This window comes from Saccoglossus kowalevskii, chromosome 12 (assembly GCF_978046115.1).
Source record: "Saccoglossus kowalevskii chromosome 12, keSacKowa6.1, whole genome shotgun sequence".
Taxonomy (NCBI): Eukaryota; Metazoa; Hemichordata; class Enteropneusta; family Harrimaniidae; genus Saccoglossus; species Saccoglossus kowalevskii.
Window position 1 is genome coordinate 35,352,572 of NC_140652.1, and position 12,775 is coordinate 35,365,346.

Below are 12,775 nucleotides of genomic sequence, written 5' to 3' on the forward strand. Positions count from 1 at the left end.
GGACCTGTAACAGTTGGTAGGGATAATATTTACTCAAACGTCGTGACGCACATCTTTTCAGTCGCTTTAATTGACGCTGTTGTATTTGCTGGCCGTTTTCGACAGGAAATCTATCCAAAATCTGAAGAGAGAAAACGGAACTCTATCTTATTGTTACATTCGTCTGTTTTAAAGCTTGACCTCCGTACGTGACCTCGAATTTCCGGAATTCTTTCTTATGCAAATTATCCAAAATGGCGCTGTGCTTCTGAATTGTCGTCGTTATTCCACTACATAATTTGTTTTAAACGATTATTTAGTAATTTTGCTGTCCAGTTTAGGTGAGTATAACTTCCTTTTACATAGAAATCAAGAAGTCGATGACTGTTGTTTAAAATTTTTACTGTGAGTTGTTTTTATCCTAACTACACACAATTCACCATCCCGAGTTCCACGTAAATACATCCTTATAAATACGATGCACTGTATACACGGTTACCATCGATGTATTAATCTATCGAAATCATCAATCCAACAGAAAACCGATAACCTATCAGTCATACTGTAAATTCTGTTTTATGACATTCAAGCCAATGGTCGGCGTTTCTCCAAACACAGAACTATTTTTGTGTGGATTCCCTCACTATACTAAGCTGCATTTCCGAGCAATACTTTCAAGTTGATGTCACTGTGGTGACGTGGTGAGGGTTTGGCGAAATTGTCGGTCGATACTGTAAACTACATGATGTATTGGGGTAGGTGGACACTGGAGGAAGTGGCTTGAATTAGAGTCATTGGTGAACCTTTAAATGTTATTTAAAGCTTGGAGAGAATTCTTTTTGCAGCCCCTCCCCCTCTCCCCACCTCCCACGAATATCAGGTAGAGGGTCGAAATCGAGGTCTTTCCTAAAGCTGTTCTAAAATAAAACCATACCCTGAAAACTGTTGAATCCAGTGATGCTAAAATGGAAATCTAGGTGATACCCTAAATATCAGAAAACCACTGTCTGTTCACATGCTTATATTTTTCTTTTGTTTATTACTGTTAAAAAGTTTAAATCTAGGCAGTATTTTATTTAAAGTTGGTTGTATAATTGTGCCTGTTGTATGTAAGTTGTCTCCTGAAAATCTTAGCATTTTATAGCAATAACAATTGTATGTTCTAAATTCTTCCGTGATGAATAAACTTAACTTTGACTCAATAGATTAATACTTTTAAAAACCTACACTAAGTTTTTGTTAAACATGGACAATATGTCCTGAAACCAAGTCCAAAACAGTGAAACACAAAATATGGAACACAATTGACCCTTAGTTTGTACTCTCAAAACTCTCAACTTTTGTAACTTTTGCAAAACAAACCTTCAAAACTTATGTTTGTTTTTTTTCAAAACTTGTAGCCATTGTTATGATTGCTCTGAAAGAAAATAGAAACTTTAAACATATATATAACTATCTATGTGTAAAACATTCTTTTAACTTTGAACGCTTGATGAACAGGGTGATAGGCACGTACTTGATTCTGTGGGGTTCAAAGGTCAGTTTATTGACAGTGATCGTAACAAATTTATCTGAAAACAGCATATTCTTTTTAAGAATCATTTGTTTTTACATAAATGTCTTTGATACACTAACACTGGGGCCTTTTGAATGGCATAACTAAATGTTGAATATTGAAGATATAAGAGGTTCTATATTGTACTACACATAGAATGGAACTCATGGCTTCCTTGTATTTGAACACTAATGAATATTTGGAGTTTATCCAACTAAACCTCATGGTCCTATATTTATACTACTGCTCACTGTAATATTGAGTTAACTTATAAAATAAACAGTACATTTTTCAGGGCCATGGTCTTAGTAAACACATCCATAATGTTATTTGTTTAACATTTTTGTGGGAAAATAATGTCTGTGCAATAAAATAATACAGGATTAGACAATTTTTATGTTATTCAATATTCGCTTAATACTTACTGGAAACTTTGAATTTTAATTTTATCATTTTCTTTTTTACATGTATTATACTTATGACTGCGTTTGTGAGGATAGAATAATGTGATCGTCATGGTTACTTATTAAAGACATAAAATGTCAACTTTTTTCCAGTTTTGCTAAAATCACCAAAGCTATGTGGTTTATAGTAATGTACGGTAGTATTATCTATAGTATCAAACCAGTGAAGCTAAATATATATTGACAATAGAAATGACTGCAGTGAGCTGTACACATAATTTGTATGCAAATATGGAATATTGCTTTACCAGTGTTTATAACAAGGAACCATATTGGTGAATTTTATAGACAAAATTCAGTGTAAGGAATTTGACCTTTAGATAATAATAATAATATTTTATTCAAAATTGGCCTTAACAATTTCATAATATGAGCAGCATACAGTTATAGGATATTTAATGTGTTAATGTCAGCATAATTCATAAAAGACAAATCAACCACCTTAACCAGCCAAAGTCCACATATTTAGCCTCCACCTTTTCACTGTATTTTGGCAAATTCTGTTCAACAAGCGCAGATTTAATTGTGCCCTCTTTGGCAATTCAACATCTAACTACATGTATTACGTTTTACAAGTTTTAAAGCGAGTATCATTTACCTATACATGTTACTAATATGAGAAATATTTAGGCAGATTTTGCTACATAATTTAGATTTACAATGTTTGGTTTTTTTAAAAGCAAGCTAAGCTTCAAGTCACCTTCAAGCTATATCAAGTCTCAAGTTACACTGTACTGTAGACCTGGTTAAATATTTTTAGTCATGTTGGCTAGTACAGTATGTTATTTTTCTTGGCAAACATGAGGATAAGACATACATCGCAATATTTTTCAGATTTATTTAGCAAATGTAGTAACTTAAAATATGCTCCAATATACTTTCCTGATGTTACCTTTCTGTGGACAATTTTATGTATGATCATGAATTTTTTTTAAGAAAAATACTTTTCTTGAATGGGACTTAGCCATCATGGCATAAGTGAAACCCAGTCATTGGTGACTGATGAAGGTTTAGAAGAAGCCCTGTGATTGGTGACAGGCAATACATTTTTTTGAGAAAAATACTTTCCTTGAATTGGCCTTCATCATGGCATAAGTGAAGCCAAGTCCATCCCCTATATTTCTCAGGTTGAACAATTACCAAATAATGACACAAATGTATGGGATAATATATTTTACTTTCATTTATAGTACTTGTAAATAAATCAATAATATATCAACGGCCAAAACCACATTTAACCAGACACAGTGGAGGGTGCTATGGAATTGAATTTCTAAATCAAAATACATTTAAATCTTTTTGTAATATTTTATATTTAATTTATGACATGCATAACAATTGTGACCTTTCGGGACTGGCAAGGGTTAGTGGAAGCCCTGTCATTTGTGACTAGTTAGCAGAAGCCAAGCCATTAGTGACTGGTGAAGGTTTAGCGAAAGCCCTACCATTGGTAACTAGTGAAGGTGTCACAAAATGGCGGAAAAGCAGCCGTGGTGGTCGCCACTTTATGAACAAAACGAAACAAAATGACAATTGCAACTGAGTTCAAAGCAAGCTGCACAGACTATATTTATATCCAAGCATCATCAACAAGAACATGGAAAGTACAAGATGTAAATATGTTACCATGCAATGGTTTACAACCTTGGTGGGCTCATAAATTCTTACAATGGTTTAAGCACTAAAAGATTTAACAATAAAGTGATACACTTATCTAGAGTTCTTGGCGATGTATGTCTTTTATTATAGTCAGCGATCTTGTCTCTCGAAGCACGGAGCAGTAAGCATCAACGTGGAATGAAAGCAGGTAAACAATGGAGACAGTACACGACCTAGACTGACAAAGTCGTGACTTCTTTCTTGTTTTACAAAAAGAAATAATTAATTGTTCTTTTAGTCATTTTAGTGTGATTGTGAAATTAATAACCTGGCCGCTAAAGAAATCCCGACTGGACGCATCTACAGGCATTTGTCTGCTATTAATTATTCATGATGTCATTGATTATTCATGAGTGGGTAGGTGAAAGGTTGCTTCGATTCGATCGCAGAGGTGGATACTTTAACTTTCTAAGTGCAAAGATACTTTCATCCATGTTTACTGAAAACAAGTGGATTTAAATGTCCATTGTATATTAAGCAGTCTTTCAAAATCGCCGGGATCTCAGAAGTGTAAGGTCACGTAATTAACATAGATACGATAAGACGTATACAGCTGCACTCTGATTCATTGTTAATGCTAGTCAACAACTGTTAATTAGCATAATCACCGGAGTGATTCCGCTCTGGTTTTCACTTTAACGCAAGGGGTCGCCTGCAGATGCGTCCAGTTAGGATTTCTTTCGCAGTCCCGTTTTCATTACAGAATCTGCATTTGCGAATACCACAAAGCGATACTTAATTACTGCGGTTATTTATCCGTCTTCAACTCACTTCCTAACCAACCAACTCAGGCTTTACGGCTATTTCCCTGGAAGTACACAGCGATACGTCTCAAGCCAACCATGCCGACAAAAACGATGACATGGCCCATTGCTGATATGACATAAATTAGGAACTTGCCCATGAAATAACACACCTGTATTAGTCGTCTGGCACTCCCTGTAATCTAACGCTGTGTTCATGAAGGACTGTCTCATGTAAAAGTGGTGTTCCCGGACAATGAAACTTTGCGTGGTACTCGTACACCTGGTCTGCTCTCTCTGTCGTTCACTTCCCACGTGATCTCCGAAGATACCCGAAATTTTGCTTGGGGTCGAGCTAACATGCAACAATACCAGAAATTTAGTCATGTCAACCTGGTTTCATTCGGAGTTTCATGTAAATGTATAAAGTTACATAAATGATTAAATCTATTTCTGACAGAAGGCTTATTGGAAACCATGCCATTAGTGACTGGTGAAAGGTTAGTGGAAGCCCACCAGCCATTGGTGTCTGGTGAAGGGTTAGTGGAAGCCATGCCATTAGTGACTGGCAATGGACTAGTAGAATGCCAGCCATTAGAGATTAGTGAAGGAATAGCAGAAACCCAGCTATTGGTGACTGGTGTAACTTAGCAGAAGCCCTACCATTGGTGACTGGTGAAGGCTTAGCGAAAGCCCTTGCATTGGTAACTGGTGAAGGCTTATTGGAAGCCCTACCATTGGTGACTGGTGAAACTTAGCAGAAGCCCTACCATTGGTGACTTGTGAAACTTAGCAGAAGCCCTACCATTGGTGACTGGTGAAACTTAGCAGAAGCCCTACCATTGGTGACTGGTGAAACTTAGCAGAAGCCCTACCATTGGTGACTCGTGAAAGCTTATTGGAAGCCATGCCATTAGTAACTGGTGAAGGGTTAGTGGAAGCCCACCAGCCATTGGTGTCTGGTGAAGGGTTCGTGAAAGCTGTTTCATTGGTAACTGGTGAAAGCTTATTGGAAGCCATGCCATTAGTGACTGGTGAAGGGTTAGTGGAAGCCCACCAGCCATTAGTGACTGGTGAAGGGTTAGTGAAAGCTGTTCCATTGGTAACTGGTGAAAGCTTATTGGAAGCCATGCCATTGGCAACTGGCACTTGGCTAATAGAATGCCAGCCATTAGAAATTTGTGAAGGATTAGCAGAAACCCAGCTATTGGTAAAGGTGAAGGCTTAGCGAAAGACCTACCATTGGTAACCTGTGAAGGCTTAGAGGAAGCCCTGCCATTGGTGACTGGTGAAGGGTTAGTGGAAGCCCAGCCATTGGTGTTTGGTGAAGGCTTAGCATAAACCCTACCATTGGTAACTGGTGAAGGCTTATTGGAAGCCATGCCATTGGTAACTGGCAATGGGCTAGTAGCATGCCAGCCATTAGAAATTTGTGAAGAATTAGCAGAAACCCAGCTATTGGTGACTGGTGAAACTTAGCAGAAGCCCTACCATTGGTGACTGGTGAAGGCTTATTGGAAACCATGCCATTAGTGACTGGTGAAAGGTTAGTGGAAGCCCACCAGCCATTGGTGTCTGGTGAAGGGTTAGTGGAAGCCATGCCATTAGTGACTGGCAATGGACTAGTAGAATGCCAGCCATTAGAGATTAGTGAAGGAATAGCAGAAACCCAGCTATTGGTGACTGGTGTAACTTAGCAGAAGCCCTACCATTGGTGACTGGTGAAGGCTTATTGGAAACCATGCCATTAGTGACTGGTGAAAGGTTAGTGGAAGCCCACCAGCCATTGGTGTCTGGTGAAGGGTTAGTGGAAGCCATGCCATTAGTGACTGGCAATGGACTAGTAGAATGCCAGCCATTAGAGATTAGTGAAGGAATAGCAGAAACCCAGCTATTGGTGACTGGTGTAACTTAGCAGAAGCCCTACCATTGGTGACTGGTGAAGGCTTATTGGAAACCATGCCATTGGTAACTGGTGAAGGCTTATTGGAAACCATGCCATTAGTGACTGGCAATGGACTAGTAGAATGCCAGCCATTAGAGATTAGTGAAGGAATAGCAGAAACCCAGCTATTGGTGACTGGTGAAACTTAGCAGAAGCCCTACCATTGGTGACTGGTGAAGGCTTATTGGAAACCATGCCATTAGTGACTGGTGAAGGGTTAGTGGAAGCCCACCAGCCATTGGTGTCTGGTGAAGCTTAGCGAAACCCCTACCATTGGTGACTGGTGAAAGCTTATTGGAAGCCATGCCATTGGTAACTAGCAATGGACTAGTAGAATGCCAGCCATTAGAAATTTGTGAATAATTACATGTAGCAGAAACCCAGCTATTGGTGATTGGTGAAGGTTTATTGGAAGCCATGCCATTGGTAACTGGTGAAGGTTTATTGGAAGCCATGCCATTGGTAACTGGTGAAGGTTTATTGGAAGCCATGCCATTGGTAACTGGTGAAGGTTTATTGGAAGCCATGCCATTGGTAACTGGCAAAGGGCTAGGAGCATGCTAGCAATCATACAGTTGTATTCTTTTATTTACATATATACATGTATATATTATTATATGGCTAATTTGTATTTTATGTATTGATATTTAAAGAAATCTATATTTATTCTTAAAAAAATTGTCTGAAATTTTAAAATTTGATTGAATACCTATGAATTGACATGTAACATTAGTTCATGCTTTCTATTATACAGCGACAACTTATTTATTTATATCTAAAGTGGCAACAGTTGCTGGACTATTTAGCTCTTTTGTATTTCCCCTGGCCATCTGTTTCTCCTTCTTTGACTCTCACATATTAAAATGTAAATATTCAATAACCATAACAAAATTTGCACAATGTGTTGGTACATTGTGTGGTCTTCTGTAAAACTGGTTCTTTTGAATTCAGCTTGGAGGTGAAAACATTGCTGCATTCTGTATTGTGAGTTTCTGTTTTTGTGAGTCATTCAGTGTTTGTTGCAAGACAAATTTTAACTCGGGGTCTTTTATAGTGTTTATAGTTTGCGTATTAATGATATGTATAATTCATACATCTAATGAATTCTGTTTAACTTGATGATATCATACATGTAATGAATTCTGTCTAACTTGGTGATGATGTCATACATGTGATGAATTGTCTAATTTGGTGATGATGTCATACATGTATTGAATTCTGTTTAACTTGGTGATGATGTCATACATTTAATGAATACTGTTTAACTTTGTGATGTCATACATGTATTGAATTCTGTCTAACTTGGTGATGATGTCATACATTTAATGAATTCTGTTTAACTTGGTGATGATGTCATACATTTAATGAATTCTGTTTAACTTGGTGATGATGTCATACATGTATTGAATTCTGTCTAACTTGATGATCATGTCATACATTTAATGAATGCTGTTTAACCTGGTGATGATGTCATACATCTAATGATTTCTGTCTAACTTGGTGATGATGTCATACATGTGATGAATTCTGTCTAACTTGGTGATGATGTCATACATGTAATGAATTCTGTCTAACTTGGTGTTGATGTCATACATTTAATGAATTCTGTCTACCTTGGTGATGATGTCATACATGTAATGAATTCTGTCTACCTTGGTGATGATGTCATACATATAATGAATTCTGTCTAACTTGGTGATGATGTCATACATTTAATGAATTCTGTCTAACTTGGTGATGATGTCATACATGTGATGAATTCTGTCTAACTTGGTGATGATGTCATACATGTAATGAATTCTGTCTAACTTGGTGATGATGTCATACATGTAATGAATTCTGTCTAACTTGGTGATGATGTCATACATGTAATGAATTCTGTCTAACATGGTGATGATATCATACATGTAATGAATTCTGTCTAACTTGGTGATGATATCATACATTTAATGAATTCTGTTTAACTTGGTGATGATGTCGTACATGTAATGAATTCTGTCTAACTTGGTGATGATATCATACATGTAATGAATTCTGTCTAACTTGGTGATGATGTCATACATGTAATGAATTCTGTCTAACTTAGTGATGATGTCATACATGAAATGAATTCTGTCTAACTTGGTGATGATATCATACATTTAATGAATTCTGTTTAACTTGGTGATGATGTCGTACATGTAATGAATTCTGTCTAACTTGGTGATGATATCATACATGTAATGAATTCTGTCTAACTTGGTGATGATATCATACATTTAATGAATTCTGTTTAACTTGGTGATGATGTCGTACATGTAATGAATTCTGTCTACCTTGGTGATGATGTCATACATGTAATGAATTCTGTCTAACTTGGTGATGATGTCATACATGTAATGAATTCTGTCTAACTTAGTGATGATGTCATACATGTAATGAATTCTGTCTAACTTGGTGATGATATCATACATTTAATGAATTCTGTTTAACTTGGTGATGATGTCGTACATGTAATGAATTCTGTCTAACTTGGTGATGATATCATACATGTAATGAATTCTGTCTAACTTGGTGATGATATCATACATTTAATGAATTCTGTTTAACTTGGTGATGATATCGTACATGTAATGAATTCTGTCTACCTTGGTGATGATGTCATACATGTAATGAATTCTGTCTAACTTGGTGATGATGTCATACATGTAATGAATTCTGTCTAACTTGGTGATGATGTCATACTTGTGATGAATTCTGTCTAACTTGGTGATGATGTCATACATGTGATGAATTCTGTCTAACTTGGTGATGATGTCATACATGTGATGAATTCTGTCTAACTTGGTGATGATGTCATACATTTAATGAATTCTGTCTACCTTGGTGATGATGTCATACATGTAATGAATTCTGTCTACCTTGGTGATGATGTCATACATATAATGAATTCTGTCTAACTTGGTGATGATGTCATACATTTAATGAATTCTGTCTAACTTGGTGATGATGTCATACATGTGATGAATTCTGTCTAACTTGGTGATGATGTCATACATGTAATGAATTCTGTCTAACTTGGTGATGATGTCATACATGTAATGAATTCTGTCTAACTTGGTGATGATATCATACATGTAATGAATTCTGTCTAACTTGGTGATGATGTCATACATGTAATGAATTCTGTCTAACTTGGTGATGATGTCATACATTTAATGAATTCTGTCCAACTTGGTCATGATGTCATACATGTAATACATTCTATCTAGCTTGGTGGTGATGTCATACATATAATGAATTCTGTCTAACTTGGTGATGTCATACATATAATGAATTCTGTCTAACTTGGTCATGATGTCATACATGTACATCAAATAAATATTTGTATTTCAACCTTTTTATTTAAAAAATGTTGGTGAGTTGGTCTGAATCTGGAAAAATTTCCTAACTTTGTACAAATGTAGTAGTTCAATTCGCTAGGCTGCTCAAAGGGTTTTATAATATTTGAGTGATGTAAACTACCAAAATTGAGTAGAGTGTACCTAAAACACTGGATGTTTTATATGAGAAGGTGGCCTCTGACATGTACCGGTATGTATAGATACAAATTTTATTCTTTCCAGCTGTCTACTAGTAGTTTCTGCTTATGTGATGCATAACACAGAATCCTCAGACACTAACACTGTATGTGTTCATTTAGTGCCACAAAAGTTATCATGCTTCTGTATTAAGTGGATTTAAAAATTGATAGAACAGAGATTTAAGGCAGCTAGTTGGTTGCTTTTGTAAAATGTTATTAAATCATAGAACAGTTGTAGTTGCTATAACTTAAAAGTTGGCGGTCATAGTGCATGATTTGTTTATATGTAATTAAGACATACAATGTGTGATGATCACTGTGGTTTTGGAAGTTAATGAATATAGTTGTGTTATATCTCTGTTGTTAGAAAATTATTCTAATCTAGTCAGCTGAAATAAAGGGTTAATAAGGGACTTGTAAACTATAAAATATTTGTTGTTGCCAACAAGAGATTAGCATATGGTTTATTATATGGTTGGTGTGACAGGTGGTTATTGACATTTCAACCATCACGTGAGATCTGTGTGATATTTAAATTGTCTATTTATACACTGACTCATTGTATGTGTATAGCAGTGCGTCTCTAAGCTGATATGATGAGGCACTGATGTACAGAGATTTGCAGTGACGCAACTAGTGTCAGTTCTCACTGGGTAGGCGCATCATTGACACAACAGAAAATTGTCTGTTGATATTTTGAATTTTTAAACTTCAGTATATCTCAGTATAGTTATAGAATTTGATAAAATGAAATTCACTTTTTATTAAATACAAAAATAATGTAAAAATAAAGAACATCAGCGGCTACTACATTTTTGTTTGTATAACCAGTGCAGTCATGTACAATCTTTATTTTTTTCTTGAAGACTCTCCCCAGCAGTCAACAAGCTGACCCCATTTTTGGAGACTTCAATTCAACTTAGGATCCCTACAAAATCAGACTTCTTAGAGGGCATACTGGGCATATGAGACATCCTTTGTATCAAGAGGTCATTTTTCGAACATTAGATTGGCAAATATTTTCTTGATAGTACAAATGTCTATATTTCGGCAGTAATTATACATACCTTTAACTGATTTGATGTTTAGAGTCAAAAACAATCACTGATATTGACCATTAATGAAATTCATCTCAACCTTGGCGATGGTCACCATCTTAAATAACTGTTCTCTTGTTACCAATCATCTTTAAAAATTCATTGAGTCGCAATATACCATGGGTATTCTAAGTATGTGATAAATCTTTGGATTCTCTATCTCACTGTCTAAGTGACCTTAAAAATAGACAAATATGTCCTTTAATTAGTCTAAAACACTATAGCATTGAAATAATGTCTGTTACAAGAGCTTACTACCAAAGAACTGACGTAACCATACTATATTGTTCATCATGTGAAAAAAGTCAAACATTTTCAACTGTGTGTTTTTTTATAATAAAGGGTAATAAAAGTTTTAATAGTAAACTTAGTGAATTCTGAGTATAACTTGACTACCTCGCTGGCTATCATCTGGCTTTGCCTTTTCATAAAGTGGGTGTCATTGATGTAAAAATTTCAGCTTATTTTTTACTGTACAATTTATACACAATATACATTGATGGAGATAAGGTAGCTAAATGTTGAGTTACCCTCAGAATGTAGTTAACTTTTGCAAGCCTTCATAAATTTAAACCTACTGTAAAATTATTCACTTTCACTATTTCATATTGCCTCGTCCTTTAAGGCTGATCACCCGGGCTCTTCAAGCTAAATTTTGCTCTACTAAGCATGTTTCTGCACTTTATATATGCAATGCATTATGGGAGAGAACTTTCAATTGTATATTTGGAAAATTTGAAACTTGCTATGAAATGTTCTTTGTTTGACAATATTTTTTAACAATAGTAGGATTCATATCAATAATACCATATTACTTTTCATCTTCTGTTACTGAGCAAAATTCCTAGATATGAAGAAATAATTTAACCAGTACAAAAATTTTCCTTCATATTTCAGACTTTTAAAAATTGTCCTTTTTATTTTTGTTTTTATTGTTGGTATCCCTTTGGCATTAACTCCTAATAATGAAAGCAGGGAAAAAATGACATATTATTTTATTTTGACTGGAAATTCTTTCACAACATTTGTACTTGGCATGTTAGTGAGGAAATCAAGGCATCAGGACTTGGGTTAACCTTTTCACCACCTGTTCCCTCTTTTCATCACAAATTCACAAAATAGTCCCGTTTATAGTCTGCATTTTTGTTCTGAAGAAAATTTTGTCCTGATAAAAATAGCCAAAATTTTGTTAGTCAAAACTGAAAATTGACACACATTTTGTCTATTGGCTTCAAAATTAGAGTTCATTTCCAGAAATGTTGATTTGGATCAGAAATTCAGACAATCAAAGATTAATTAAATCTGATGATATTTTATCATTTAACAGTCAATTTCTTTTCTACTTGCAGCTTGATTAATTAATATTACATCAATAAAAGGAATATGAAGCCGGTCACATCCAAGATTTTCTTCGTCTTTGCGTTGTTAGTGTTATCAGTTGAAAGCCAAGATGACTATGATACGTGTAATTTAGATAAAACTGTAGAAGAAAACACAGTCATTCAGCTGAAAGCTTCTAAGATGAATGGTGCAGAGTTTTTGGGTTCAACCTTTCCTGACACATTAGAAGAGTGTTTTACAACATGCTGTAGTGACCCAAGTTATCGTGAGTATACTTCTGTACTCGTTCGACTTAGTGCCCAGGATACTAAGCTAAAAAAAGTGATGTTTTTTAGGTGGCTGGGTGCTTAGTCAAGCAGTCCACTCGAAAAACTGTCATAATGACAATTTTTGTTCACCATGTGCCAGATTATGGGGAATACAAATGTAG

At 35.5% G+C, this 12,775-nt stretch overlaps 1 protein-coding gene across 2 annotated transcripts in view; it reads left to right on the forward strand.

Annotated features, from left to right (window-relative positions):
- LOC146735761 (uncharacterized) overlaps window positions 1–12,775 on the forward strand; it is a 31,892-nt gene continuing 19,117 nt past the window's right edge. Inside the window, exons 1-2 of one of the 2 annotated variants that reach the window (XM_085506612.1) lie at window positions 1–320; window positions 12,354–12,610. In XM_085506612.1, coding sequence (XP_085362738.1) covers window positions 12,388–12,610 — 223 coding nt within the window. In that variant the 5' untranslated portion in view covers window positions 1–320; window positions 12,354–12,387. Of the gene's footprint in view, window positions 321–7,239; window positions 7,330–12,353; window positions 12,611–12,775 lie in introns of those variants that run through there. The other variant, XM_085506613.1, reaches the window with a different exon arrangement.